This window comes from Eucalyptus grandis, chromosome 6 (assembly GCF_016545825.1).
Source record: "Eucalyptus grandis isolate ANBG69807.140 chromosome 6, ASM1654582v1, whole genome shotgun sequence".
Classification (NCBI taxonomy): domain Eukaryota; kingdom Viridiplantae; phylum Streptophyta; class Magnoliopsida; order Myrtales; family Myrtaceae; genus Eucalyptus; species Eucalyptus grandis.
The window spans coordinates 653,462-680,641 of NC_052617.1; the positions used below are offsets into that span (position 1 = coordinate 653,462).

At 41.1% G+C, this 27,180-nt stretch overlaps 1 protein-coding gene across 1 annotated transcript; it reads left to right on the top strand.

Annotated features, from left to right (window-relative positions):
* Window positions 1–1,199: 1,199 nt before the first annotated feature.
* LOC120294878 lies at window positions 1,200–1,730 on the top strand. Its single transcript, XM_039315712.1, has one exon. It carries the CDS (start codon window positions 1,200–1,202, stop codon window positions 1,728–1,730), a length of 531 nt encoding a protein of 176 aa, XP_039171646.1.
* Window positions 1,731–27,180: the final 25,450 nt, after the last annotated feature.

Genomic DNA, 27,180 nt, shown 5'->3' on the forward strand with positions numbered 1-27,180 from the left:
GTCAAAAAGATTGAAGAAGAAGTAATGAAGCTCTGGCGGTAGGCTTCCTCGAAGTCTCGCAATATCCTAGTTGGGTGGCAAACATTGTACCAAAAAGAAGAAAGATGGTCGAATCCGGTTTGTGTCGACTACCGTGATTTGAACAAAGCAAGCCCAAAGGATGATTTCCCACTACCTCACATAGACGTTCTTATGGATAGTACTGCTGGATTCAAACTTTTCTCTTTCATGGATGGGTTCTCAGGATACAACCAAATAAAAATGAAGGAGGAAGACAAGGAAAAGACGACATTCATTACTCCATGGGGAACTTTTCACTATAAGGTCATGCCTTTTGGCCTGAAAAACGCTGGAGCAACTTATCAACGTGCCATGGTCACCCTTTTCCATGACATGATGCATAAAGAAATTGAAGTATATGTCGATGACATGATCGCCAAAACCAGACATGGAGAAGACCATGTAAAGACCCTGGAAAAATTATTCGATCGACTTCGCCAGTTCAAGTTGCGCTTGAACCCAGCAAAATGTGTGTTCGGGGCGACCTCTGGCAAATTACTTGGATTCATTGTGAGCTGTAAAGGGATAGAAGTGGACCCGTCAAAAACTAAAGCGATATTTGAGATGCCTCCTCCCTCGACTGTAAAAGAAGTCCGGAGCCTCCTGGGAAGATTAAATTACATTGCGCGATTCATTTCCCAACTTTCTGAAACTGCAAAACCTTTCTTTAAACTTCTCAAGAAAGATGCACAAATCGAATGGGATGATGACTGCCGACCGCGTTTGAAAATTTAAAGCGGTACCGATGAAACCCCGGTTTTAGTACCCCGACTCAGGACACCCTTTGACCCTTTACCTTACCATCAACGGTGAATCCCTAGGTGCAATGTTGGCACGAAAAGGACCCCATGATGGGAAGGAACGAGCCATTTACTATTTGAGTAAAAAGTTCACCACATCAGAACAAAACTACTCCAAATCAGAAAAGACCTATGCTGCATTAGTATGGGTGTTGCACAGACTCCGGCAGTATACCTTGCATTACCAGACATTCCTTGTAACTGAGAGAGTGACCCAATCAAGTATTTGCTTGGTTGCCCGGCCTTGGTGGGAAAATTGGCCAAATGGCAAATCCTAATCTCAGAATTCGACATCCAGGTGATGTCGCAAAAATCAGTTAAAGGTCGGTGATTGCTGATATGTTAGCAGATTGCCCTAAAGAAGTACGCGATGATCATTCCCCAGATGACCGAATTTCAACAGTAGAAGAGGACACATGGACTATGTTCTTTGATGGAGCTGTAAATTTGTTAGGTTCAAGCACTGGGGCGGTCTTGATATCCCCAAATGGGCAGCATTATCCTGTGGCTGCAAAATTGATGTTTCCATGCACCAACAATATAGCCGAATATGAAGCATGCATCCTCGGCCTACAAGCGGCTATTGGAATGGAAGTGTCAAAACTAAAAGTGTTCGGTGACTCCGCCTTAATTATCCTCCAGACTGTGGGCGAGTGGGAGACAAGAGACGCCAAACTAGTGCCTTATCATGACTACTTGGAAGAATTGGTAGAAGAATTCCAGGACATCTCATTTGAATACCTACCTAGAATTTGTAACCAGTTTGCTGATGCACTAGCAACACTATCATCCATGTTACAAGTAGCGAAGGGGTTAGAAGTAAAGCCTTTGAAAATTGAAGTCTTGACAAGACAGGCCCACCTTGCATGACTATAACTAAAGAACCCGATGGGAAACCACAGGTATTACGACATCATGAAATACATCCAAAACAGAATTCCCTAAAGAAAGCACTCCCTCGATCGAAAATACCTTATGAAAATGGCTTCGAGGTTCTTCGTCAACGGTGAAAATTTGTACAAAAGATCATATAACTCAGTCCTGCTAGGGTGTGTGGATGCAAACGAAGCCACACAAATAATGCAAGAAATACATGGGGGAGTATGTGGTCCTCACATGAATGGACGTATGTTGGCCAAGAAAATAATGAGATTGGGTTATTACTAGTTCCCCTTAGAGAGCGATTGTGCTCACCATGTGCGAAGCTGTCATCGTTGTCAGATCCACGGGGACAAGATAAATGTCCCTCCAACTGAATTGCATCAGTTATCTGAGCCGTGGCCATTTTCAATGTGGGGCATTGATGTGATTGGCCCAATCAATCCAAAGGCATCAAATGGGCACCGGTTCATTTTGGTCGCAATCGACTACTTCTCAAAATGGATCGAGGCCGCATCCTATGCAAGCGTAACTGCACGAAATGTTATGAAATTCATCAGACGTGACATAATCGCCCGTTATGGCGTACCGGAAGCTATCATCACCGATAATGGGTCGAACTTGAACAACAAGTTGATTGATCAATTGTTTTATAAGTTCAAAATCCAACATCTGAACTCGTCCCCTTATCGTCCACAAATGAATGGAGCCGTGGAAGCCGCCAACAAGAACATCAAGAAAATCCTATCCAAGACAGCTGAAAACTACCGCGACTGGCATGAGGTTACCCTTCGCACTAACAGCATATCGAACTTCAATTCGAACCTCCACTGGGGCAACGCCTTTTTCCCTGGTTTACGGCATGGAGGCGGTTTTGCCTGTGGAAGTAGAAATCCCGTCCTTGCGAATTTTATCCCAAGCAGGATTGTCCAAGGAAGAATGGACGCAACAAAGGCTCGAACAACTGAATATGGTCGATGAAAAACGACTGAAAGCCCTCTGTCATGGTCAGTGTTACCAGCAAAGGGTAGCTCGATCATTCAATCAAAAGGTACGACCCAAGCACTTCGAGGTAAATGAGCTAGTCTTGAGAAAGACGCTGCCAATCTTTCCAAAGCTCGGAGGCAAGTTCGCCCCAAATTACAGGGGTCCTTATGTAATAAAGAAGATACTCCCTGAAGAAGCCTTGATTCTGACTGAAATGGATGGGCGGGAATTCTCCAAACCAGTTAATTCCGATGCTGTAAAAAAGTACTACCCTTGAAAGATGTTTATTGTCTGGCATTGCCAAGCACCTCTCTATCAGAATGAAAATGCTTATGCACCTTTACATATGAGTGATGTATTTACACCATCATGAAAAATGTGTGTTTGACTCAATGGAGAAAAATGAATGGTGATGACTAGTCTTTAAGGAAGTGTCATAAATCAAGAAGCAAACTCGATGGCATAACTTGAACAAATCAACATTACCCAGGCAAACGCATAAGAGTAATCCTTGTCAATTTTGCCCAGCTCGGTGTAAAGGATGTGTCATTTAGGAACCAGTCTGGTTAAAAGAAACCTTCTGTCCCAGTCAACAATCTTAGAATCTGGAAGCCTCACTTCTTGTTCCAGACACATGCTCTTGCAAGAAGTAATTGCCATTAGAGAATTGGAGGTTTTGATTGTCCATCTCAGATTCCATAGAAGCTTGAGGTACATGACTTTGCCTGATCAAAGGCAGAAGGAAAAATTCCATAGAAGGAATGCGTTGAAGATGAATCAACAACCAGCAATCATGCATACATGGTCACAAGTGAGGAAGGCCAATCGAAAGAAATGTCAAACTATGCCAAGACAAAAAGGCTGTCATCGACATTCAAACATCATTAGGAGTAAGCAAATACAAACTTTGGAGAAGAGTAATTTGGTATCGTTTCCAATACTCCCTCTTCTTTGAATTCACTTTTGACATTTTCCCCCTATTGACAGGGATCATCACAACTCAAGAACCAAACTCAACGGTTAGGCAAATCAATATTGGCCAAGCTAGTACGTGGAAATGACCCACATCAAATTCACCTGGCTTCGTGTAAAAAGACATGTCATCCAGGAGCTAATTCAGAGAATAATTGACTTAATGAAGCAAGGGACATAGGACTTCGTGTCCCCCTCTCACTTCAAGTTCACCTAATCATCTACAAACCAGTGAAGGGTAAAGTTGTATCGATTCCAGTTATTCGACTCTTGAAAGAGTTCATGACTAACACATTCCCTCTTGTTTGTTGCAGGATCACCTGACTGACAAAAGCAAGGATAACGAATCAATGAGAAGCATGTCTTGTTTGTTGTAGGATTACCTGACTGTCAAAAACAAAGATAATAAATCAATGAGAGGCATGACAAACTCTCCTAAGCGAAATGGCGTCTTGAGTAATCGCCAAAGCAAATGACAGAAAATCTTCAGGCCTCAACTCACATTTGATTTTGGCTAGACTAATTGATCTACTTGTACATCTTCTCTTCTGCAGGGGCAAAAGCAGAGATGCCCGATCAGATTTCCAACCCCGACTGATCATTCATGTGTCATATTCCTAATCAATAGGGACAACCATCGACATCCATTTGCGAATAACCCTTTTGATGTTCAAAATCTAACATATTTGGAAACACCATTATGTTAGCTCCTAAAGTTGTCAATAAGGTCTTTTGCGAGTCAAAACCATTCACTTGTTTTGAAGAGTTCAAACTCCATCATATTCAAAATGTTGCATGTCATTTCCAGATGAACTCTGCATGATGATTTTGTCTGTCTAAGTCACTGATTCCACTGAGGATTATTAGAATAGACAGCTAAGTGAAGAATACAAGATTAATTGAGCATGCTAGATGAGGTGTGTCAGAATGATGACAGGCAAGCCATATCCTACACACAGTCCCCCCATCTATACACTTGTGAGATGAGTGCATAAGATTCCATGGCTGCAGGGTAAAGAGTTCTCTCGCGAATGGTACGATAACCAAAATAGTGAGAGGCATTCCATCGCTCACCCCATTGAGCCCCATACATTGGTGAAGCTTCTCTCATACCCCCGTCAAGAACAACCCCTACACTGGGGCAGATTAGAAGCGAAGCAGCATCACGAGGTGAGAAGAGAGATAGAAATTTTCTTGCTCGCACTCGCATCAATCTTTGGGTGTCTTTATTGCATATGAACACTCACATTAATTTAAGTGCCCTAGAATGACGAAGAGCAATTCTTTCTTTACGCACTTGTATTCATTGTATAACCCAATTGAGTCTGTAATTTCACCATCACATGGAGGCAAAACAGAAGTTACTGCCATGAATCAGCATAGCCCAGAGCGCCTACTGAAGATGAAGACTCAAGAGTCTAATAACGGTGCTTCGATTGAACTTGCCTAGGCCAGTTCCTCCAACGACAATAATGAAAAAACATGGGCATAAAAAAAAGCAATGTACCTGGTAAAAGCAAGGTCAATGCCCATAAAAGAATAATTGGAATAAAAATAGGGGCATGAAAAAAGCAGTGTGCCTAGTAAAAGCAAGGCCAATGCCCCCCAGTTAAAAATACAGCTAGGAAAAAGTTGCTGTTGTGGTCCATAGAACCTCCATCTGACAAGAAAGACTAGTGACAAATGCCAAGACAGTCACGAACTCTCACCCTCTTACATGTGAGCCAAATCTCCGTTACATTCCCATTGTAAAAGTCTATTCAGACTAGGGGCACTTCAATTAATGTAGGATTTCATATGTCTATAAACATCGCTTGAAGAAGTATGAGCAAGATTACTTTATCTCTTTTCGCAGGGTTCTTGACTTGTAAACCCGAAGATGATCGTGCAACATTTTCGTCCATCAGCTTCAACCTTGATGGTCCCCTTTGATGAGCCGCTGACCAAGACTTCATCACAGTTTTAACAAAGACCTCTCACATTGGTAAAGTCGTACCATTTGCGAGAATACTCGGACCCCTGTGCGACATGATGACAAAGTGAGATAGTGTGGTCCTTATGAATCCTGCATCAATGGTCGGGATAGCCTTTTCCATGAGAGTGAGCGGAAAGTCCTTTCGACCGAAAGTCCCTCATCGGCATGCTCAAGACATCTACATTCTAAATGAAGGTTGTCTTTCAAAATCTTCCCTAGTGGAAATCAAAAGATGCAAAACTGACAAAATTATCATGCATGAATCTCATTTGAACTCATGAATTTACAGCATATACAATCATGTGTGCATATTGTGCAAATAGTAGACATACTCTCAGAAATCAGAGATATTGCCAGGTAAGCATATCCCTATCCCCATTTGTCTTAAAGTACCTATCACTGTCTAGGTACCCCCCTTCTTGACACTCGACCTATTCGAGTTGTCCCTTGAATTTCGATGCTTACTGTTGTCTTAGCATCCCATTGTTTTTAAGTACCGGCCACCGTTCGGATACTCCCTTTTCCTGACACTCGACCTGTTCGAGTTGTCCCTAGAGTATTGATACCTGTGACTGACTAAGTATCTCTTGGAATACCCACTGCTATCTAGGTATCCCCAAATCGTCAAGTACCCACCGTTGTCCAGGTACACCCTCGATATTTCCCAATTGCCAAGAGGTGGGACACCTTCACAAATATCCAAGGTATCTTCCAAAATTGATGCCCTGAGAAAGGTCGGCGCATCCTCCCGAGAAAGGTCGGGTTCCAACTGGTGTCTTCGACAGAAGCCAGACACCCCACAAATCGATGCCTTGAGAAAGGTCGGCGCATCATCCCGAGAAAGGTCGGGTTCCAACTAGTGTCTTTGACAGAAGTCAGACACCCCAGCAAAACAGATGCTCTGAGAAAGGTCAGCTCATCTCCCGAGAAAGGTCGGGTACCAACTAGTGTCCTTGATACAAATCAGGCACCCCCAAATGAGATGCCCTGAGAAAGGTCGGTGCATCTCCCGTCAAGGCGACCGAAGAAAGGTTCGGGTCCTAGACAAATCATTGATTGTTTTAACAGGCGATCGAAGAATGGTTCGGGTCCTGGAGAAGCGACTTCCCATCACGGCGACCGAAGAATGGTTCGGGTCCTGAAGGAGCAATCTCCCGTCAAGGCGACCAAAAAAAGGTTCGGGTCCTAGACAAATCATGGATTGTTTTAACATGCGACCGAAGAATGGTTCGGGTCCTGGAGAAGCGACTTCCCGTCACGGCGATCGAAGAATGGTTCGGGTCTGAGACAAACCACTGATTACTCCAGCAGGCGACCGAAGAATGGTTCGGGTCCTGAAGGAGCAATCTCCCGTCAAGGAGACCGAAAAAAGGTTCGGGTCCTAAACAAATCATTGATTGTTTTAACAGGCGACCGAAGAATGGTTCGAGCCTTGGAAAAGCAACCTCTTCATATCACCAGGTAAGATGACGCCTTGATACTTGCCAAAACTCGGGGTTCGCACCCTATCTCACTCACTCCCGGTAAGTAACTACAGGTATCTTCTTATCTGTCTTAGTATATGTAAAGTTATATTGCTCTTTTCCTACATAGAATAATAGATCCCAAATAAAATATAATCTGCTACGCATGTATGGATAAAATTGAGGCATCAGTCTATCTTTGAATGCAACCTCTGCGAGCTCATCTTCAAAGAGGGGCAGCTGTTGACACCTCAATTTTAATTAGGTTAATTTTATTTTATTAAGTTTTTATTTTATTTCGGATAAATAAGATAATTAATAAACAAACAAAAAAAAAGAAGCAAAAGCCCGGCCTTTTTCTTTTCCTTTCTCTTCCCCCTCCGCGTGGCCCATATGGCCCATTTTCCTTCACCCTTGGCCTGACCCCTTTTCTCTCTTCTTCTTCCTCCTATCTTCTTCTTCCTCAGTCGCTTGCATCTCACGCGCGGTAGCCGGCGACGCGCGAAGGGGCGGCCTACGGCCGAGGGGAGTAGGCCGATGTCGACCGGAGAGGATAAGATCAGGCGCCATTAATGCCGAGCGAGCTTTGCTGGAAAGCTCGATGGGACACCGGTTCGGCCGAGCGGAACCGGTGGGTAAGCCGGAGGCCGGCGACCGAGCCCCTCCATCGACCGGAGTTCCTTCGCCTATAAATAGGTGGCCGCAAGCATCGTCGGAGGGCGTGGCGAGCTCGGAGATCCTTCACTAAGAGACACCAGGAAGGGTTGAAGGGCGAGTGCAGGAGAGAGCTCGAGTCGCGAGCTCAGCCCACCTTCCACCGAGAGACTTCGGGGAAGGCCGGCGGCGAGTGACTTCGAGAAGGTCAGATCCAACCGGTGGAGGCTCGGATCTAGCCTGAGTGAGGAGGAATCAAGGCCGAGGAGGGTCCGGCCGAGTAGATCTGGTTTTTTCTGCTGCTGTTGTTGCCGCCGGACGCCGTGCCGCAGCCATTCGCCTCGGTCCCGACGCCCATTGCTTCGACGGCTTGTTGCCGTGGCCCACCCGCGGCCGTTGCCGTGATCGGTCCGCCGACGCCGCGCCCGGATCGGGAAACCGAGTTGCCCAGCCACCACCATCCGAGACGCCATCGCCACGAACAGGTAGTGTTACCGCCACCGCCGCCGTTCTGTCGCCATAGTTTCCCCCCTCCGCAGTCCAACCCTCGTCGCTACCGTCGTTGTCGCCGCCGTCGCCGTTGCCGCCGCCGTCACTGTCGCCGTCGCCGTCGTCCCCGCTATTGTGCCTCGGCGCCGCGATTCGGGAACCCTAGGGTTCCCGATTTTCAGTCGCGACCGGGTTGTCGGGTCGGACCGGATCGGGAGCCGGGTAGGGATTCTCGCAAATTGCGGGCGCGGCGGAAGACCGGGTCGCGATTCGGGTTGGATCCGGGTAGGGTTTGCAAGGAGCCGGCGGGTCGTGGACCCGGAGTCGTCGGGTTGGGCAGGCGTCCCTAAACGCTCGGCCACGGCGTCGTTTTAACAAAATAAAAAAAATAAATAAAAAAGATGAAAAATCCAGTCGGGCCCGCAACGCGGCCCGTTTGTGTTTGGGTTGCCGGCCGGGTCGGACCCAACTGCGGATCCGACCCGGGTCGGTTTTATTTTATTATTTTAATATAAAATAATAAATATTTTATTTAAAAAAAAATCAAAAAGTGTTTTATTTTCAAAAAATATTAAAAAATGTTTTAATTTCTAGAAAATCGAAAAATATTAAAAAATGTTGAAAAATGTTTTATTTTCTAAAAAATCGAGAAAAATCAAAAAATAATTTATTTTCCAAAAGTATCAAAAAATATTAAAAAATATTTTATTTTTCGAAAAATAAAAAAAATCAAAAATATTTTATATTTTCCAAAAAAAGCCAAAAATTAAGAAAAAGCCAAAAAGACTTGTGTTTTTCCAAAAATACCAAAAAACCCCAAAAAAATCCCTTTTGTGTCCAAGGGCATTAAAAAGTGACTCAAAAAATGTTTTTCCTCCCAAAAATGCATGGAAAATCCCTCAAACATCCAAAAAGCCTTAGGGTTTAAACAAGATTAGGTACCGAAAGGGCATTAGTGATTAACTAGTGTAATTAAGTCCCTGATCCTAATTTCTCTGGTTGCGCAGGAGCGAGTATTTCTCCCGATACTTCGCTTGGGTTTCTAATCGACCCACTCCAAATTGATTAGTGGCGACTCCATTTTAAAAATTAATTTATAGGTTAAAAATTTAAACTATTAAAGTCGTGAATTGGTGGACTTGGGAGAGTCTGGGCTTAATAAATTCAGTCGAGCCATTAGCCTCCTTAGGCGCTCGTACCCGACTGCGGGCGCGGAAAAAAAGAGGTTGCAACACAACGAAGGAGAGTACACCGGCTAATCGAGTACACAAAGCAAGATATAAAAGCCAATAATAATTAATTTTCATTACAGCTAATGCGCTTTACGCAATCATGTTGGTAGGATATGCGAGGTCATTAGAGCATCTACACCACTACAGTGGCCAGACACAGATACAATGGAATAGACATACACGCTTATCTACACGCCTAAAAATATACACGGACGCAAATCATATCTTATCTAAGTGGAAGGACGTGCATATTCAGTATTCCAACTCCTAAGGTTGACAAACGAAGGTGAGCACCTTGCGCAGTCGAGAATCTTCATCTTACAAAGATAATCTATACCATATCATTATCAATTAGTCTATGGATTTGGATCTTGTCCTCCAGGGCCAGTGGAATGACCTGCACCAGGGCTATGACCCGGTTCCGTGGACCACTGATCCTTCCTTTCGCTTGTGATATGTCCTACACCAGGACTGTGACCCGGATCGGTGGATTCAGAATCAGTTTTACTTAGCAAAATGTGGCGATGACCCATGCCAGGAGAGAAACCACCAGTTCCATCGCTTGACTTCACATAGTCTCCCTTCTTTTCCCACTTCCCTGGCCATAAAATCCTTCCTTTGGCAGAATCGACTTCACTCCAAAGGAGTAAAGCAACAAGAAGAAGACCTGGGAAGAAGAATCCACCAGCTTTTGCCACCATAATTTCGAGAGATGAAGGTGCGTTCAAGAGGGAAAGGACCAGAACGTGATTGAATGGAATGCCAATATGATAGCCAGTGAAGCCTCACTAAGGTGTTTATATAGACCCGTGGAAGCTGGGCCTAATGGCACAAAAGTACCCCATAGCTTCAGTTTCAGTCCATCGTATGTGCGGATGGTATAATGCTGGAATACTAAAGTTTATTCTAAAACACTTCCTAAGAAGTGCGATAAAAAGGAGGGTGGGCTACCAATTCAAGTTTTCTTTTTCCCCATCTTGCTTTCCAACTCAAGATTCTCGGTCCTCCGTTGATACCTAGCTAACTACGACACGTGAATATCCTGCGAAGTGCCATGATTATGTTCCCGAAGATTCTCTCGGGTGGAGGTTAGAGGGGACTGTGGGTGGAAGAGGGTATATTCTCTGCTTCGCTATAGTCGGCATGAAAGCTTGTAGAAAAGCTTGCATGTCCCATGAAACTAGACATTTCTCATTGGGGTTGAAGCAACAGCAACTCCCACGTTCAAGGGAGTCGTCGCCAGAACAGGAATGCGGGCGACATTGACGTCTCTCTCAAAGCAATCCCACACCAGTTAGGTTTTCTTTTTCATTTGGGCTTGATAGACGAGACGTTTCCGGTACGAATCCAACAGGTGCCGAGTTTGGTCCTTACAAGTTACAATCTTGATAGCAAGTTGCTCTTCAATGGCTGTGGAATCCCACGTGCTCGTGTTTCCCAGTATAAGCATCTCACCCCGAAACGGGTAGTGTGCGACGAACATGTATGAAATTACCTAGCCACCCAAACTTTTATGAGGACATGTTCACATGGTTTATAGTATATATTAAACCCACAGTACAAATTAGTTTGTTCCAGCTCAAGTCATGTTTAAACAGTCTGCTCCCCATCAGTCTTTCTTTTTCCTTGTTTCTTAAGAATTTCTTAGTTTCATATTGTATTACGAAAGATTTTGAAGACGAGGGTTTACTGCCCCTCGTGTGGGATTGCTTAGCCATACGAGGTACTTCTGAAACGAAAAAGTGAGATTCGACATCTTTCCCTTAAAGTTCGAGCATATAATATAGAAGATGGAAAGTTCATGCTTTGAGGGTGGAATAGTATGTTCACATTTATTCAATGAGATTTGCTAGTGTATTGGTTGAGTGTCCAACGTGTGTAGATAGCTTAATTATTTTGGTGGACAAATCTGTGAAGATCCCCAAAATGACGAATTGTCTACGCTCGATTCAGTAATCGCCACATCACCAAAGGAGAGGTCGGTCCATCTTTGTTTCTTAGACAAAATGGGCGACATTATGTCCATGGTTAGCATTCAAAATGAAACAAGGTTTAATGGAGCACTTTGTAAATGATCTTATTATTCTTATGTTCACTATAAGAGGATCGAATCTTGGCTCAGTGCTCGCCACTGTGTGAAAAGAAAGGTCTTTAGCTTTTAAAGCCCCACAGGAGCATTTTCCTAAATCCAATTGGGTCCCAATTGCTACGGGTATGATAATTTCAACGAAGAAAAAAAAAATCACCTATCTAATCTTTACCTAGGCCCTTCTCGCAGTTTCTTTTTTTTTTGGCTTAAGTAGGGATTTTGTTTTAGTGCGCTATAATGATTGGCAAAGGAAATTTTTGTTACATTTCATAGCAAAATTATTTTCTTGAGGTGAAAATAGGCATAATTAGCTCTGTTTGTTTCATAGAAATATTTTTGCTGGACTATTTTTGTCTCATTTTTTGACCTTTCGATTGCTTAGTAAAAATGATTCAAGGGAAACTTTTTCGTAGTTATCAGAAAACATATGTTTAAATCAAAATAATGATTTTCCTCTTTTAAACATAAATCATTTTTCTTTTTAAAAATAAAACTAAGCATTGGTGCTTGGACTAGAGATCTCGATACCTAGTACGACAAGTCCAACGTTGATGCGTGAGTCCTTGGTAGCCGAGTTTGAGTTGTAGTGGCTAGTGGACCCAAGTTTGGCTCCCTTGAGACTAGGCCGAGATACCCAACTCCCACATCCAAGTTACAAGAGTCTAGACTCAGATCTATAGAGACTAGGTCTAGGTCTCTTGAGGTCGGGCCAAAGACCTTGACAACCATACCCAAGACCCAACTAGCATTGCCAAGACACTTAACTTCCATGCCCAAGTCACCGACGCATGGCCTTGGGTCCATCAAAGTGAGGCTTGGATCCCCAATGCCTATACTCAAGTTCCTAATGGTTGGGCACAAGAAGCCTCAAGTCCTACAACTAGGACCCCAACGTCTAGGCTTGGGGACCCCATCGACCAAACTCTAATCCCTCGAGGCCACAACCTAGTCCCTGATGATAGAGTCGGAGTCCTCAACACTTGAGTCCAAGACTCTAGTGGTTGGGCCAAGCCCAAGACCTCGCGCTTGTGCTCAATGTGTCCAAGTCCTTGAGACCCCAATGGCTGAGCTCAAGCCTCTCTAGGACCCTGGCACCTAAGCCCAAGTACCTAAGTCCGGGCACATAACCTGGGCAGCCTAGCCCAAGTCCCCTAAGAGAAAATATTGAATTGTTTACAATCTATTAAAACGTTTACATTAGGGAAATTTAAGTCGATAACAATTTATCTAAAATTTAATGTATTGATTGTGTGGCCCTTATATCACATGAATAGCGCATGTATATTTAGGAAAACAAAAGTAAATTTTCATTATCAAATAACGAAAAGTAATTCTCAATTCATTTTCATATTTCAGTCAAATACCAAACAAATATTGTCTTTTTTTTTTTTGAATGCAAAATGACCTTTTGGAGAGTATATTCTAAAAATGCCAAATTTTTCGAAAATAAACAGAGTGGAAAAGAAAATTCTACTTCACCCCTCTCCAACACCTAAAACTTTTACTTCTTACACCAAAATAAAAGCACATCAATTCCAAAACTTTAAATGCTTTTGTCTTTAACCCCCTGAAGGCACACTTCTTACACCGTAGATTTCAGTTCGTTCAGCCCGGCGGACCAACAGTGGCTATTCTAAGTGGGGATTAGAAGATCTTGATTACGTTTTCCCTGCACGCCTTCAAGATACTTAGAAACTGAACATCCCAATCAGTGCACTCCGACTAGTCTAAAGTTGGGATTTCCAAGTTTGATCTCTCTTCTCAAGCTCTCATGATGAGAAGTAGAGATTTTCAAACCTCTCTCTCTCTCTCTCTCTCGTGATGAGAAAATGGTTGGCTCCTCAAGCTATGGAAAAGGTGTCAGAAAGCATATCGCCAAAGGCTCCAAGGTGTTGAAAGTCAAAAGGTCAAATTATACCCAACCAACAGTTCGGACAAGAGTAGCCGTCGATTGACAGCCGGTTTGAAGGAAAGAGAATCACTCCAATCTTTCAGAGATACAAAGAATTGATGGAAACTACAGTCATAAATGGGGGGCTTCCACTTTTTTCTCTAACCACTCAACCCAATTTCCTTGTTCCCCCCCCCCCCAAAAAAAAAAAAAAAAATCCCACTTTTATCCTTGGGACAAAAATAACTTCCTTTTTCAAGCAGAAACGCTCCCAAGTTTCGTTATATACGTCTGTTAGTTTCGATGTCAGCATATACCGACGCGGCATCCTAATATCAAGGAAGCTCCATGGCCTCAACTCATGGTCGTCCACAGTGGATCAAACTATGTTAGATCAAGGTCGACGCTAGCAACCTCAACCCGAGGCCATTTGATCTCATGTTGAATGTAACATGCGCGAGAAGTTGCATAGATTATATAGAGAGAAGGAGAAGTGTTGCACTTGGACAAGGAGAGGGAGAGCAAAAGAGGGAGAGAGTAAACCGGAACTAATTGAAATAGTAACTCATTTTCAAACTACCATGTTTGGTATTATTTGAAGATTATAATGCAATGTTCTTGTAGTAAAATATTGTGATTATAATGATAATATATATAAGTAGATAGATCGGATTTATAAACTATACCAAATCAAGTTTCCTGTATACACATAGGTAGTGCCCGAATTCGAAGCGTGACGATTGGTTTATGCACGTCATTACTATTTCGCTATTCACAACCCATCCGGACAGGCCCAAGTGACGTGCTACAACTGGCAGCCACTTATAATTCCTCCCCATTTTGGGCTTCGGAATTATTACCATCTTGGATTCTTTGAGAGCCTCCAATTAGCTCTTACATTGCAACCTTACTTGTCCAGAGATGAAAGTAGATTTTATCAAAGCTGTAAGCTCTGCAAAAATGGCAACATTAGCATGAATCTTAATTTGAGGAGTGTAAATCTAGCTTCAATTTACAGTCAATTTATTTTCTTTGAGATCGTGAGACTTCACCCATCGCAAAGAAATGGCGATGTCTATTGACCTTACAAAGTAAATTTGATCCGACTAATGATGACGACTTTTAGCGTATGAGTTGGCAACAACATAGAAAAATGGTTTTGAATTTTTGTCCTTGAATCAGCAACGCAACATGTAATATAATGAAATATATTGGTACAAATAAAAATACATATTTTTAGACATAAAACGATAAACTTCCACAATTTTCTAAAGTCAAAAGAGGAAAATGGTTATTTATCGCTATGAAGCCAGATTGAGTACAATTTCATACATCTTTTCAAGTAAACTCTTGATCGTGGGCTATGAATACATCTATTATGAACTAATCTGTTATCTCCATTTGAGATTGTGACATGTGTCCACTTTATTCTAGAACTCATCGCATTCAATCCAAATCCCATCTAACCCTAAACTTTTATCTCTTTTCATCCTCCCTTCCTCGGCCCCCTCCAAATCCAACAGCAGCACCTCGGCATGTCGTCGTACTGTTGAAGACATCAATGTTACACCTTAAGACCAGCCATGACTGCATCGTAGGACCCATAGCCGCCGGCTGCTGTCGCTGCTCCGCCTTCTTTGCCAGATCGCCTCGTCCTCTATTCTCTCTCTCTCTCTCTCTCCCCCCCCCCAAAATTTTTTTCTACTTTCGCGTTCAGAACAGCCGTTTGGCTTTGCCGTGGAAATAACACGGCCATAACTAAGAAGGGGCTACTTATCAGTTTAGGCAAATCTTCAATACCCTTATTTTCTTTTCATGAGACTTAATTAAATGTTGGTCTATTCGGATATTGATGTAACATATATCCCAAAACTGAAAAGCTTGATGTGCTGGAGAAAGAATGTGATATGATAAGGATATGCAAATTATGTGGGACATGTTTGGTCACAGTCACTCTAAAAAGCTCACACAAGGTTACTTCGTCATCTGAAAAGACAATGTCCCACCCTCTCTTCCATGGACCGTGTTGATTTCTATAGCGGCTGTGTCTATCTAGATGCTGTGCTCTCGTGATAAGGGGCCCATCAAGATTGAATTTACATCTTTTGTTTGATGGATTCAGGATTTCAATATTTTCTTCTTTAATTAAATTAATTTACCATATTTATTTAGTATGAGAATACTTGAATTTATTGCTTCCATCATTTTACAATTTTTCAATTTGTCAAGACATCTTATCTTTGGCCGGGAAATACCGTGGGATGGGGTATTAGCTGAGGTTTTGTTTTACTATGCTACATCGGAGTAGGGGATTCACACATATGAATTTGCGCTTTATTTTCATGTAACTAAGTTGAGCCTTGCACGTCTACGCTTCAAGCTCGTGTTTTGCGAGTCACGACTCATGGCTACCCGTCTTCGCCACGTCCTCCCGTTCGTTGAACGCGTAAAATGTTGAGTACGAGAAGGAAACTCGCCGAGGACAGAAGGGATAAGACTGAAGGCGAACAATATTCAATTCGTCGAGATCGGCTTTATCCATTTGACCACCGAAAGTTTGGCATGAAAGCAGAATAACGTGGTCACAAGGTCTTCCTTTCATATCTGGGCCGGACCAGGCTCGGCGCGAAAATGATATCCAATGGAGCGCTATCAGATTATCTTTCTATTGTGCGCCAGAGTTGCATACTGATCAGTGGAAAGGTTCTCCTAGGATGTTTGACATTTCTGAAAAATATTTTTTAAGAAGTTATTTCTCAGAAAATTAATAATATTTTCTACAATTTGGCTGAAACTTGAAAATAAGCTAAAAAATATTTTCTGTCATTTGGCATTGAAAAAATGATTAAATTTTCCCAAGAAAAATTATCAAAAACATACGAATTTTGTTATTATCTTTTATTATCCTTTTTCCTTTTTATTTTTCCTTTTTTTTTTAGCTAGGCCCTGGCTATGGCAACTGGCCACAAGGGAGGGACGACCTCACCAGCCTTGGGTGAGGCTCCACCTTGCCAGGCGAGATGGAGCCTCACCCTTCGTGGATGAGTTCAAGCCTTGCTAGCCTTAGGCAAGTTTGTCCCTCGCCTATGGCTAGCTTGCCTAAGGCTAGCTATCGTGGCCAACGATAGGCCGAAGAAAAAGGAAAATATAAATGAAAAGAATAAAAAAAGAAAAGCATTTTAAAAATCAATTTTCTAAACATATTTTTATAAGAATGAAGGTTTCATTGGAACTTGAAGCCAAGCATCGAGGACTTGCACACAGCCTTTTAGACTTAGGCTTATGTGTTGGAGATTGGAGCTCAAGCTCTAGGGCTTGAGCACTATCATTATGGACCCGAGCTTGGGTGCCAAGGCATGGGGTATGAGGACTAGAGCTTTGGGCTTGGCCTTGGCCTTAATGGATCCAGATGTGGCTGCTAGGTGTGTCACGCCTCGAGACCCCGAGCACTCGAACAACCTGCCATGGTCATGCAAATGTGACATTCCTAGGTAGTGTCGCCGATCCCATTCATTTATTATTGCACATGCGAAACACATTATAAAACCCTTGGCAATGAAATATGTGATAGAAAAGCAGGAAGCAATTTCACAACCAATCACATACATAAACCAACGGAGTTTACAAACATAGGTTTACAACCAAAAGTCTATAAAAAGCCGCCTTATAAAAAGGAACCGTCCTACAACCTACAAGTCAAACACGATCTCCAATCCTTCAACTTCACCTTTGTAACTCCACAAGGCCACCATAACGAACCGGCCGCTCCGTCCTCTAAGGACCTAAAAATGTGAGCTCACAAAGGGGTGAGACATTGTCTTAGCAAGTTCACCCCCCCAAAAAAAAAAAAAAAACCCTATTAGAAATAAAATACACCCAAGGGTAGCCTAACCACACCATCACAAACAATGAGACTCACATTTGCCTCGGTTCCTTTATGCAAGTTAGCACGATTCATATCACTCAATCACATGTTCATATCACTTTATCACATATAGTAATATGAACTTAAACAACTGGAATGCATTCACTTTCATATAACTAACAACTACAAGGGTCATAATTATAAGATTAAATCGTTATGACATGTCCCATACCATGTCACACAATTCCGTCCCATAATCCGACACATCAACAACACTCAACATGCATTCCAATTGTTATTCACCACCACACAACGGTATAGCCTACTTGTAGTTCGGCTATCTACTAACATTAATGTTAGACATCACTCCCCACCTTGGAGTTCGGCTTTGTCACTACGTCGACGGTGTTCCAGAAGGAGTATAGGCCCAGAATCAACTGCGACCCGAGCCCTTTGTAAGGGCCTCCCATATAGGGGCAAGTTCAGCTCAAAAGCTTAGGACAATTTCCTCTTAATTAACACACAACAAATTCATATTCGGCCCAAGACAATTTGCATTTTCTTCAATGCTTCCATTTAAAATAGTGATCCCGGCCTCTTTTCTTCATATTAAAAATATCCAAGAAATTACTTACGTGTGTGGGGGCACGTTAAATTCAAACCAGAAAACCGATACCTCACCTTTTCAAGTCCCATCCTTTGATATAATCCTTAAAATCCAATTTTGGTATCAAAACCTGACACCTGAGATTTTATGAATAAAGTCTTTATATTTCACAATCAACACTCAATTTGTAATATCTAACCATCAAGTTCATAATCTAAATACACGTAGTGATCAGCACGAAATTATGAGAATTTAAGGTCCCGACAAAATTTTCAGAATTTAATAAATAATTAAATTTATTCCGAAAATTAATTAAATAATAATATTTTAATAATTTCAAATAATAATATATTATTAAATTATTAAATAATTTTGAAATATTTATTTAATCCAAAAACAAATCAATAATGTCAAATCAAGGCTTATTCTAATATAACTTCCACTTAATCTTAATTAAACACACTTTAAATTAATCAAACTCTTTAATCTAATCCTCAACTAAATAAACTAATCTAACCACCTAAACGTACTTAACTTAAACTAAGAACACCCTAAGCATCATTAACCTTCTAATCAAGGTTTAGGAGGCTAAACTCACTAGAATCGCTTTCCAATGAGTCTCCAGTGAAGACAACGGCGAGGTGGTCGGAAAACCTCCTTAGGGTGGCACCAAAAGAAAACCGGAAGGCGCCTAAACCGGGCCTTGAAGATCCGGATCTAGTTGGAACTTTCAGTTGCTGGTCACGGGTGGAGGAGGGCCAAACGGCGGCTGGTTGGGCATGAAACCAGCAAAGAAGGGCGAAGGGCGGCGGTAGCTCGGGCGGTGCATATGGTGGCTCCGGTGGGTCTTCCGATGACCCAGGGCAACGGCAAGCTGCTGTTGGGTGACAGACGATGATGCTGGACGGTAGACAAAGGTAGAGTAGTAGCTGGCAAGCGGCGAGCTGGCCGGTGAGCAGGCGAAGGAGAAGCAACACCGGCGGCGAGCGACGGCAACCTCAGCTGCCCTGGGGACTGAACGGTGGTGGTTGGTGATGAAGAGCAGCGGTTGGACGAAGGAGAGATGACGGCTAAAGCTCGAGTGGAGACAACGCGACGGCTAGCCGACGAGGCGCGCGCGTGGACGAATGGTGACCGCGACGGTGATGAACGGCGAGTGGTGAAGGAGGCGCACGAAGGGGGCATTGAGGCTAGCTTCCAGTCGGATCCTCTCTCTCTCTCCTCTTTCCAAATTCCAAGAAGCCAAGCTTGAAGATGATGGAGATGGGTTGAAGTGAAATCCCACTTTTTTGGGGGCAATTGTACACCTTCCACTTGTCAAGATCCTAGACACTCAAGCCCCACCATGACATCACTTGATGATGTCACACTCCACTATCTCCAATCTCCCACAACCTTATTCCAATGGGTGCAATTTCTTTTTTTGCGTGGCATGAATTCTCCAAAATCTTATACAACACATTTCATTCAATCCACTTCTAATTGAGCCAAATTGAAGTCCATAAAATTAATCAAATATCACCACATTTCAATTCACAAATTTTACTTAACCATAGAACCATCTTGAGTCCCAAAAGCACGACCAAAAGCAGGCCTACCAATTTCTTGAACCAAATTAACCATATATTGATTCTTCGCTGAAAGTTCGGCTTGCATGAAAAATATTTCAAAGATGAGTCAATGTTCCTAAAATGATTTGTGACATACCGGGACTTTCAATTTCTAAATTCGATTTCAATTTCACAGTTAATTTCACTCTGGCACGATACTAGTGCGTCTCGATCTATCATGTAGCTTTTAGAAATTTTCATGCATTTGACCTGTAGTTGATCAATTCAAACCACAGTATAAATCTTTGACATATTGGCGACTCTCGGTTGTCATGGTAATCTCAAGATTTCAAATACAGACACATGGTACCCAATCGACAAAAAAGCCAATCTAGTGCCGATTGACAACAATTGTGCGATCTAGTGGAATCACCCACATTTGATTATATGCCTCTGTTGAGTCAACCTATCTTTGATCTATAATCAAATTTTAATTGTGTTGTAATGACCCTTGCAGATTAGCTCGGTCGAAATGTCGCTTCCTAGTAAAATTCTCGAGTCTAATGCATTAAAATCTTTTAACGGCTTCACCTGATAGACTAGTTTTCACACGAGTGGCCGACTCAAAGAAAAGAACTATATGCGTGCCAACAAAATGCCCGTCTCAATTTATTGAAAATAGAATTGGAAAATCGGGATGTCATAAGGTGCCTATGCTTAGGTGCTAAAGACCTGGTCTCAGACATGAAGACTCTAGAACTACCGTTGGGGTTCCATTATTGAAGTGTAAAGTTTCGTATTCAAACCCCAATAACTAGTCATATTTTGGCGAACATTTTCCGATTTTTCAAAGAGGAAATCATGTTCTTAAATTTTAGCATAGGTTTTCCATTGATTAGGAAAATATTTTCCGTTAACTTGTTTTCCCAAGTGAACCAAATGTAAAAAAAAGAGTTTCCATGAAACAGAAAGAACCTAAATATCCCCTAAAATTTATGTGTTTTCCATACTTTGTTCAGAAGAAGTGATTTGAGATTTTCATTAATAGGTCTAAAGAAAATATGATAAGAGGACAACCTTTTTCCTTTACATCGAGAGACGAAGGGGAAATTATACAAATGATTCTTGAATTTTAGTCAAATATACAATGTGATCTCTAAACTGTAGTTTAATATGCATTATAGTCCCTAAACTAATAATTTGTTTAACATGGTCCCTGCATTTTTAGTATATGTTCAACTTAGTCCCTAAACTATATGAAAATGTTCAATGTGACCCCGAATTTGAATTAATAAAAGGACAACATTGCACATCTTTGTATAGTTTGGGGACTAAGTTGGATATAAACAAAAAGTTTAGGGACCATATTGAATAATATAAAATTCTAAAGACTATATTCCATATTGGCTTAAAATTCACGGACTATATTAAAAAAATTGAAAGTTCAATGTTCACATTGCATGTTGAGGCAAAGTTCATAAATCATTTGTGTTATTATCTCAAAGAAAAGTTAACTAATGTCTCACATTGGGAAAAGTGTAAAAAAAGTCCTAAACTTTTTCCTTGTGTGCCAATTTAGTTGTAAACCCTTTATTAGTGCCGATTTAGTTCTAAATTTTTTCACTTTGTGCTAATTTAATCCTAAACATTTTTACTTAATGCCAATTAAGTCCTTTCGCCTAATTTTAGTAGGATTTTCTTGACCGGGTGCCTGTTGGCTAACATAACACGATCGTGTAACATGGACAACTTTTAATAATATATATTTTAATATTTTAATTTTAATTTTCCTTTTCCCTTTTATTTTAATTTTAATTTTTCCTTTTCCCTTTTATTTTCCTTTTATTTTTCTTTTTCCTTTCTCCTCCTCCCTCTAGCTAGTTGTCAAACCTTGGCAGGTGGCCAAAGGCGATGGTCACCGAGGTCAACCTCAACCTCGTCGGCCTCTAGCGAGCCTTATAGCCACTGGCGAGGCTCGAGCCCTTGCCAAAAGGACGCGAGGGCTACTTGTACTAGGTAGCGAGGCTTGCCCTCGCTGGATTTGGCGAGGTCGAGCCTCGACCAAGGTTACCCAAGCCGCAACGGTGGCCTTACTGAATCTAGCGAGGTCTAGCCTCACCCATGGCTAGTGAGGCTTGACCTCACTAGATCTTATGAGGAGAGCCTCACCAACTCAGCATGAAGCCACAAGACAAGCTTGGGCGAGGCTTGATCTTGTCGGATCTAGTGAGTTAAGCCTCGCTTGCCATGGGCGAGACTTGACTTCACTAAATCCGGCAAGGGCAAACCTTGTTGCCTAGTGCGAGGAGCCCTCGTAGCCTCTAACGAGGGCTCAAGCCTCACTAGTGGCCATGAGGCTCGCCAAAGGCCGGCGACTTATTGCCAAGGTCTGACGATCGATTGGAGGAAGGAGGCGGAGAAAGAACATAAAATAAAAAGAAGAAGAAAAAGAAACAAAAAAGGAAAAAGAAAAAGAAAAAGAATAAAAAATTTAAAAAATTAAAAAATTATTAAAAATTATCTACATTAACATCGATTGTATCATGTCGGTCGATCGGTGATCAGTCAGCAAAATCTGACCAAAATTAATACGAAGAATTGAATTAGCTTCAAATCAAAATGTTTATGATTAAATTGATATTAATAAAAAAATTTAAGACTAAATGATATAATCACAAAATGTTTATGATTTTTTTGATACTTTTATTGTCTACTGTTTGACTTTAGTATTGTTATTCGTGCAACTATATTGTTTCGATGGCCATTGAGAATGGGGAAGGGAAGCCACATTGAGATGGCCCCAGCAAATTTTATAAACTTAACAATTTTTTTTTGGTTGAATAATGAACTTATCATTGATAGTTCGTTAAAATGGTCGAAATTAAAGTTGACCCCATGGTAATTTTGGGTTTTAGACCCTGCAGGTCTCCATCAATAAACATATTTGTCACGAATGTTTTGATAAAAGTTTAATAAAAGCTGTCATTGCATGTCATTTTTTCATCCGGGATTGCGTGCCACTTTTCCATCACAATCACCATCTCCGTCCCCCACCCGCGAAACCCGGAAAAATGACAGTCCTTTGTCCTCTTTCCTTTCGTCATTCTCCATGAGTACGAATCTAAAAAATTTCTAGTGGGTTCAAAAACAAGAGATGATAAAATTGATATTAATGTGGGTTTTGTTTGTCTATAATAACTGTTGGGAAAATATGACTTTGAATCAAGTAAAATAATAAAGTTAGATCTTTAGAGTAATCAAATCGGACTTTGAAGCATACCGAATACGCCTAATAATCACACACCTGCATGCTGGTATGGTGGAGTTTAGCTCACATCCAATCATTTATTTAGGTACACTAAAAAAAAATTCACACTTACTAATTGGTCAATTTTCTCCCACTTTTCTTATGTGGGACAAGGAAAGATACATTTAATTTGTTTTAAAAACAAACTTCTAACAACAACCACATTCTCATGATTTTAAAATTGCTTATTAATATTTTTTAATCACTTTGTGGGGGCAAAGGAAAATGAAAACAGTTACTGCAGACTTAGTTGCATATCACTACGAAATTTGATGGGTACAAAAACTTATTTTTAGGTCAAAATAGTTTAACATAACTTATAGACTTATAGAATTTTAGAATTTTGAGTTGGAGCAAAATTTTTCAAGATGCTTATGCTTTATACCAAAAGGTTTTGCTTATACCCATTATGATCTAAACACATCTTTACTTATATTGAAGTGCTTACAATTTGTCACTTTTTCATTATAACATTCTGCAAAAGGATCTCTAAAAAGAAAAAGATGTAAAACCATTATAGTTTATCCAAGCTCCTTCGTCCCAAAGTTGGTGGTGTCATTGTATTCATCTGGTGGAGTATTCATTCCAATAATAAATCACCTTTATCATCAAATTTTTCATCGTGGCACAAAACAGAGGACAAAGATCATTTTGATACCTGGTACCGGCCGCCCCATGTGCTGTCGTTTTGTGTTAGGGGCCTGAGTCAAGGAACAAGTCATCTTCTCCACCTTCTTCAGTGTCGCCATGAAAATCTTGCTTTAAACGAGAGGATATGGTGGTCTGTTGGGGCCAGTCACGTGTGGGCATAATAATCTGTTGGGATTAACTGATTCCCCAAAATCGGATTCGACACTAAATCAAACCCCTAAAACGAATGCGGAAGACAAGCCCGGGAAAATCATGTATCACCGATCCTAAAGCACACTACGGATTCGAGCGTACCTTGTTAGTCACAGATTAAACACCAATGCTGAAGATTGAGGAAGAGAAACCGATCATGTTCGATCCGATGACGTCAATTGGCCTTGAAGGGAAGATGGCGTCGCCGTTTGCACTCGTTTTTCTTTTGGAGGGAGAGAGGGAGAGGAACGTATGTTCGTTATGCCAACGGCTACGGATTCGAGCGTACCTTGTTAGTCACAGATTAAACACCAATGCTGAAGATTGAGGAAGAGAAACCGATCATGTTCGATCCGATGACGTCAATTGGCCTTGAAGGGAAGATGGCGTCGCCGTTTGCGCTCGTTTTTCTTTTGGAGGGAGAGAGGGAGAGGAATGTACGTTCGTTATGCCAATGGGTGTCTTCGTCTCTCTCTTTCCTCCCTTATATACGTTCCCTCAAAAATAGAAACGTACCCCTTCATCCATGGGCCCTAATTTTGTGGGCCGGGCTTTTAGGCCCAACATGGGCGGACGGGCCTTAAGCCCATCACATAAAACCATCATCTCCCACTCGCACATGATGGACTGAACAAAATTCTCTTTATCTCTCTTCAACATTCATACTGGTGAATAATCCGTGCGACCAACATATTTTGAGAGCTCGTTGCCATACATCTGTTAGGAATATATAGTAGCTCATAATGGGCATCACATCCTAAGTAGATTTAGTATGCAGTACCCTAGATCGATCGATCACTTTTATATCTCTCTTGATCTCTTTTAAACAATGATATATATATATATATATATATATATATTGTATTCACAATTATGATTATCCCAAAGACAGTCATAATTGGTTAACAAGTGAATACAAAACTACAATGTGATTCTCCAAATTCGATCTTCCTCTTTTCTTCAAACTCTCAATTTTAGTTCAGCTTGCTTTTCTAGAAATGTCCCATTAGGTCGAATCAACATATGACCATTGGCAACATCCTAAGATAGCAAACACTAAATAGAAATCTTGAGAATAAGCAAGAGTCATGAGGGGACTAAAAATTGAGGAACTCTTTTCCTCAAGAGTTTCACACGACATAAAAATTGAGATCAAACTTTTGCCACTATTATTGGTCGTCTCATGCATACGTAGTATGAAATACATATTACGGTAATAAATCCTTTTCCATGGAGCGTATGTCTACACCTTCAATACCGTACAGATGATAGTTCAGACATACCCAATGTCTAACTTGAGTTCACGTATCTACTCATTCACAAAATTCATCAGAACTCACATTTGGCATCATAGACAGATAAAGTAAAATATGTGGGGTATTTTACTTTTGGATATAGTAAGTATTATGTCCTCATCTTAACACCCAGTTAAGGCGACATACGTATTTTAAACTTTAGCTCTCGATTATCACATAGATAATAAGCTTAAAAACAGTCTCATATCTATTTATCACACAGTAAATAGATGCGATTACCCGTGTGAGTGGGCTAATATTATATCTGTCCGACATACTTTCTCAACTTAAAATAATGCACTGAGCATTAAGATGCATAAAGATCAAACAAAGATTCATAAGCATTAATGATGAAAAAGCACAAATTCATCAAATGTGAACACTTCAGGGAAATTACAATCCAGTACATCAGACTCTACGTAATCCTAGAGATTTCATATGGCCACAAAACACATCTCTAGGTATTGGCTTTGTCATAGGATCTGCTACCATTCTATGCGTAGATATGTATTGTAAGTTTGCATCATTTCGTGCAACCATATCTTTGACAAAATTACACTTGGTATATTTATATGTTTGGTCTTGCCATGATATTTTGGATCTTTGGTGTACGCTTTTGTTGCTTGGCTATCATAGTTAACCAACAATGAATCTACAACACTTCCAATAACACCTAAATGATCCAATAATCTCTTAAGCCAAACATCTTCTTATATTGCTGCTGATAATGCCACGAACTCAATTTCCATCATGGACAAGGCTATACACTTTTGTTTCTTACTGCTACAACATATGGTGTCATTATTCGGTAAGAAAACAAATCCAGAGGTAGATTTTCTTTCATCTAAATCTCATCTCCAATCAGCATCAGAATAGCCTTAGAGTCGCAGATCATTTCCATAATAACTTAGCGTATAATCAGCAGTCCCTTTTAGATACCTTAGTATTCATTTAACGGCTTTCCAACGTGCTTGACCCGAATTGGATTGGTATCTACTCACCATTCCAACTGCATAACATATGTCAGGTCTTGTACACATCATAGCATACATCAAGCTCCCAACAGCACTAGCATACGGAACATGTTTCATTTGTTCCTTCTCTTGTGGAATCCTTGGACACAGTCTATGGCTCAATCCTTCACCTTTTGCAATAGGAGTGTCTATGGATTTACAATCCCATATCATTCATCTCAAAGTTGGAAGACAACCAACTTTTGATAGTATTAACAAGCTCCATATTGCTTCCGGCAATTAGTATATCATCAACATATAATGATATGATCACAAATTGATCATTGGATCTTTTCATATATATACAATGATCCCCATCTATTATTGTAAAAATCATATGCCATTATGGCATTATCAAATCGTATATACTATTGTCTTGACGACTGCTTAAAGCCATATATCGACCTCAAAAGTCGACATGCATTTTCTTCTTGGCCTTTCACTATGAAACCAGCATGTTATTCCATATATGTTCCTTCCTCTAATTTTCCATTGAGGAAAGCATTCTTTACATCCATTTGATGTAACTTAAGATCCATACTAACCACTATTGCCAGAATTATGCGAATCGAGGTAAATCTCACTATAAGAGAAAATGTTTCTTCATAATCAATTCCTTCCTGTTGATTATACCCATTCGCCACAAGGCGAGCCTTATGCCTTTATATTGAGCCATCAGCTTTATGCTTTATTTTGAGAACCCACTTGTTCCTAATAGCTTTGCGTCCTATTGGAAGATCAACTAGTTCCAAACTTGGTTTGACTTCATTGACTCCATCTCCTCTTTCATTGCATAAATCCATTTTTCCTTACTAGGGCAATTCAGAGCCTCATTAATATTTCTTGGCTCATCCTCATCTTGCGGAGCAATCATAAAAGTTTCCCCTTCAATGTCAAAATGTCGACGGGGAATACTTTGGCGACTTGTTCGCCATATGGGAGATTGTACACTTTGCACATCATTCCCCATTATGCTCCCACTTGGATTAGATAATGATAACGTTGTCTCATCATGTGGTTGCAATTGAGAATGAGTTGAATTGAATTCATCACTTTTCATATTACTCCCACATGGACGAATTCCACTAATATCATTATCTTGATCCAAGGTTTCAAATAGGGGTAATCCTCCTCTATTTCACCCTTCTTAGGAAATTCATCCTCTAAGAATGTGACATCCTGTGATTAAAATTCAGTTATACTCCCACT

Coding starts and splice junctions, on each gene's coding strand:
- LOC120294878 (XM_039315712.1), top strand. CDS start 1,200: ATGTTAGCAGATTGCCCTAAAGAAGTACGCGATGATCATTCCCCAGAT.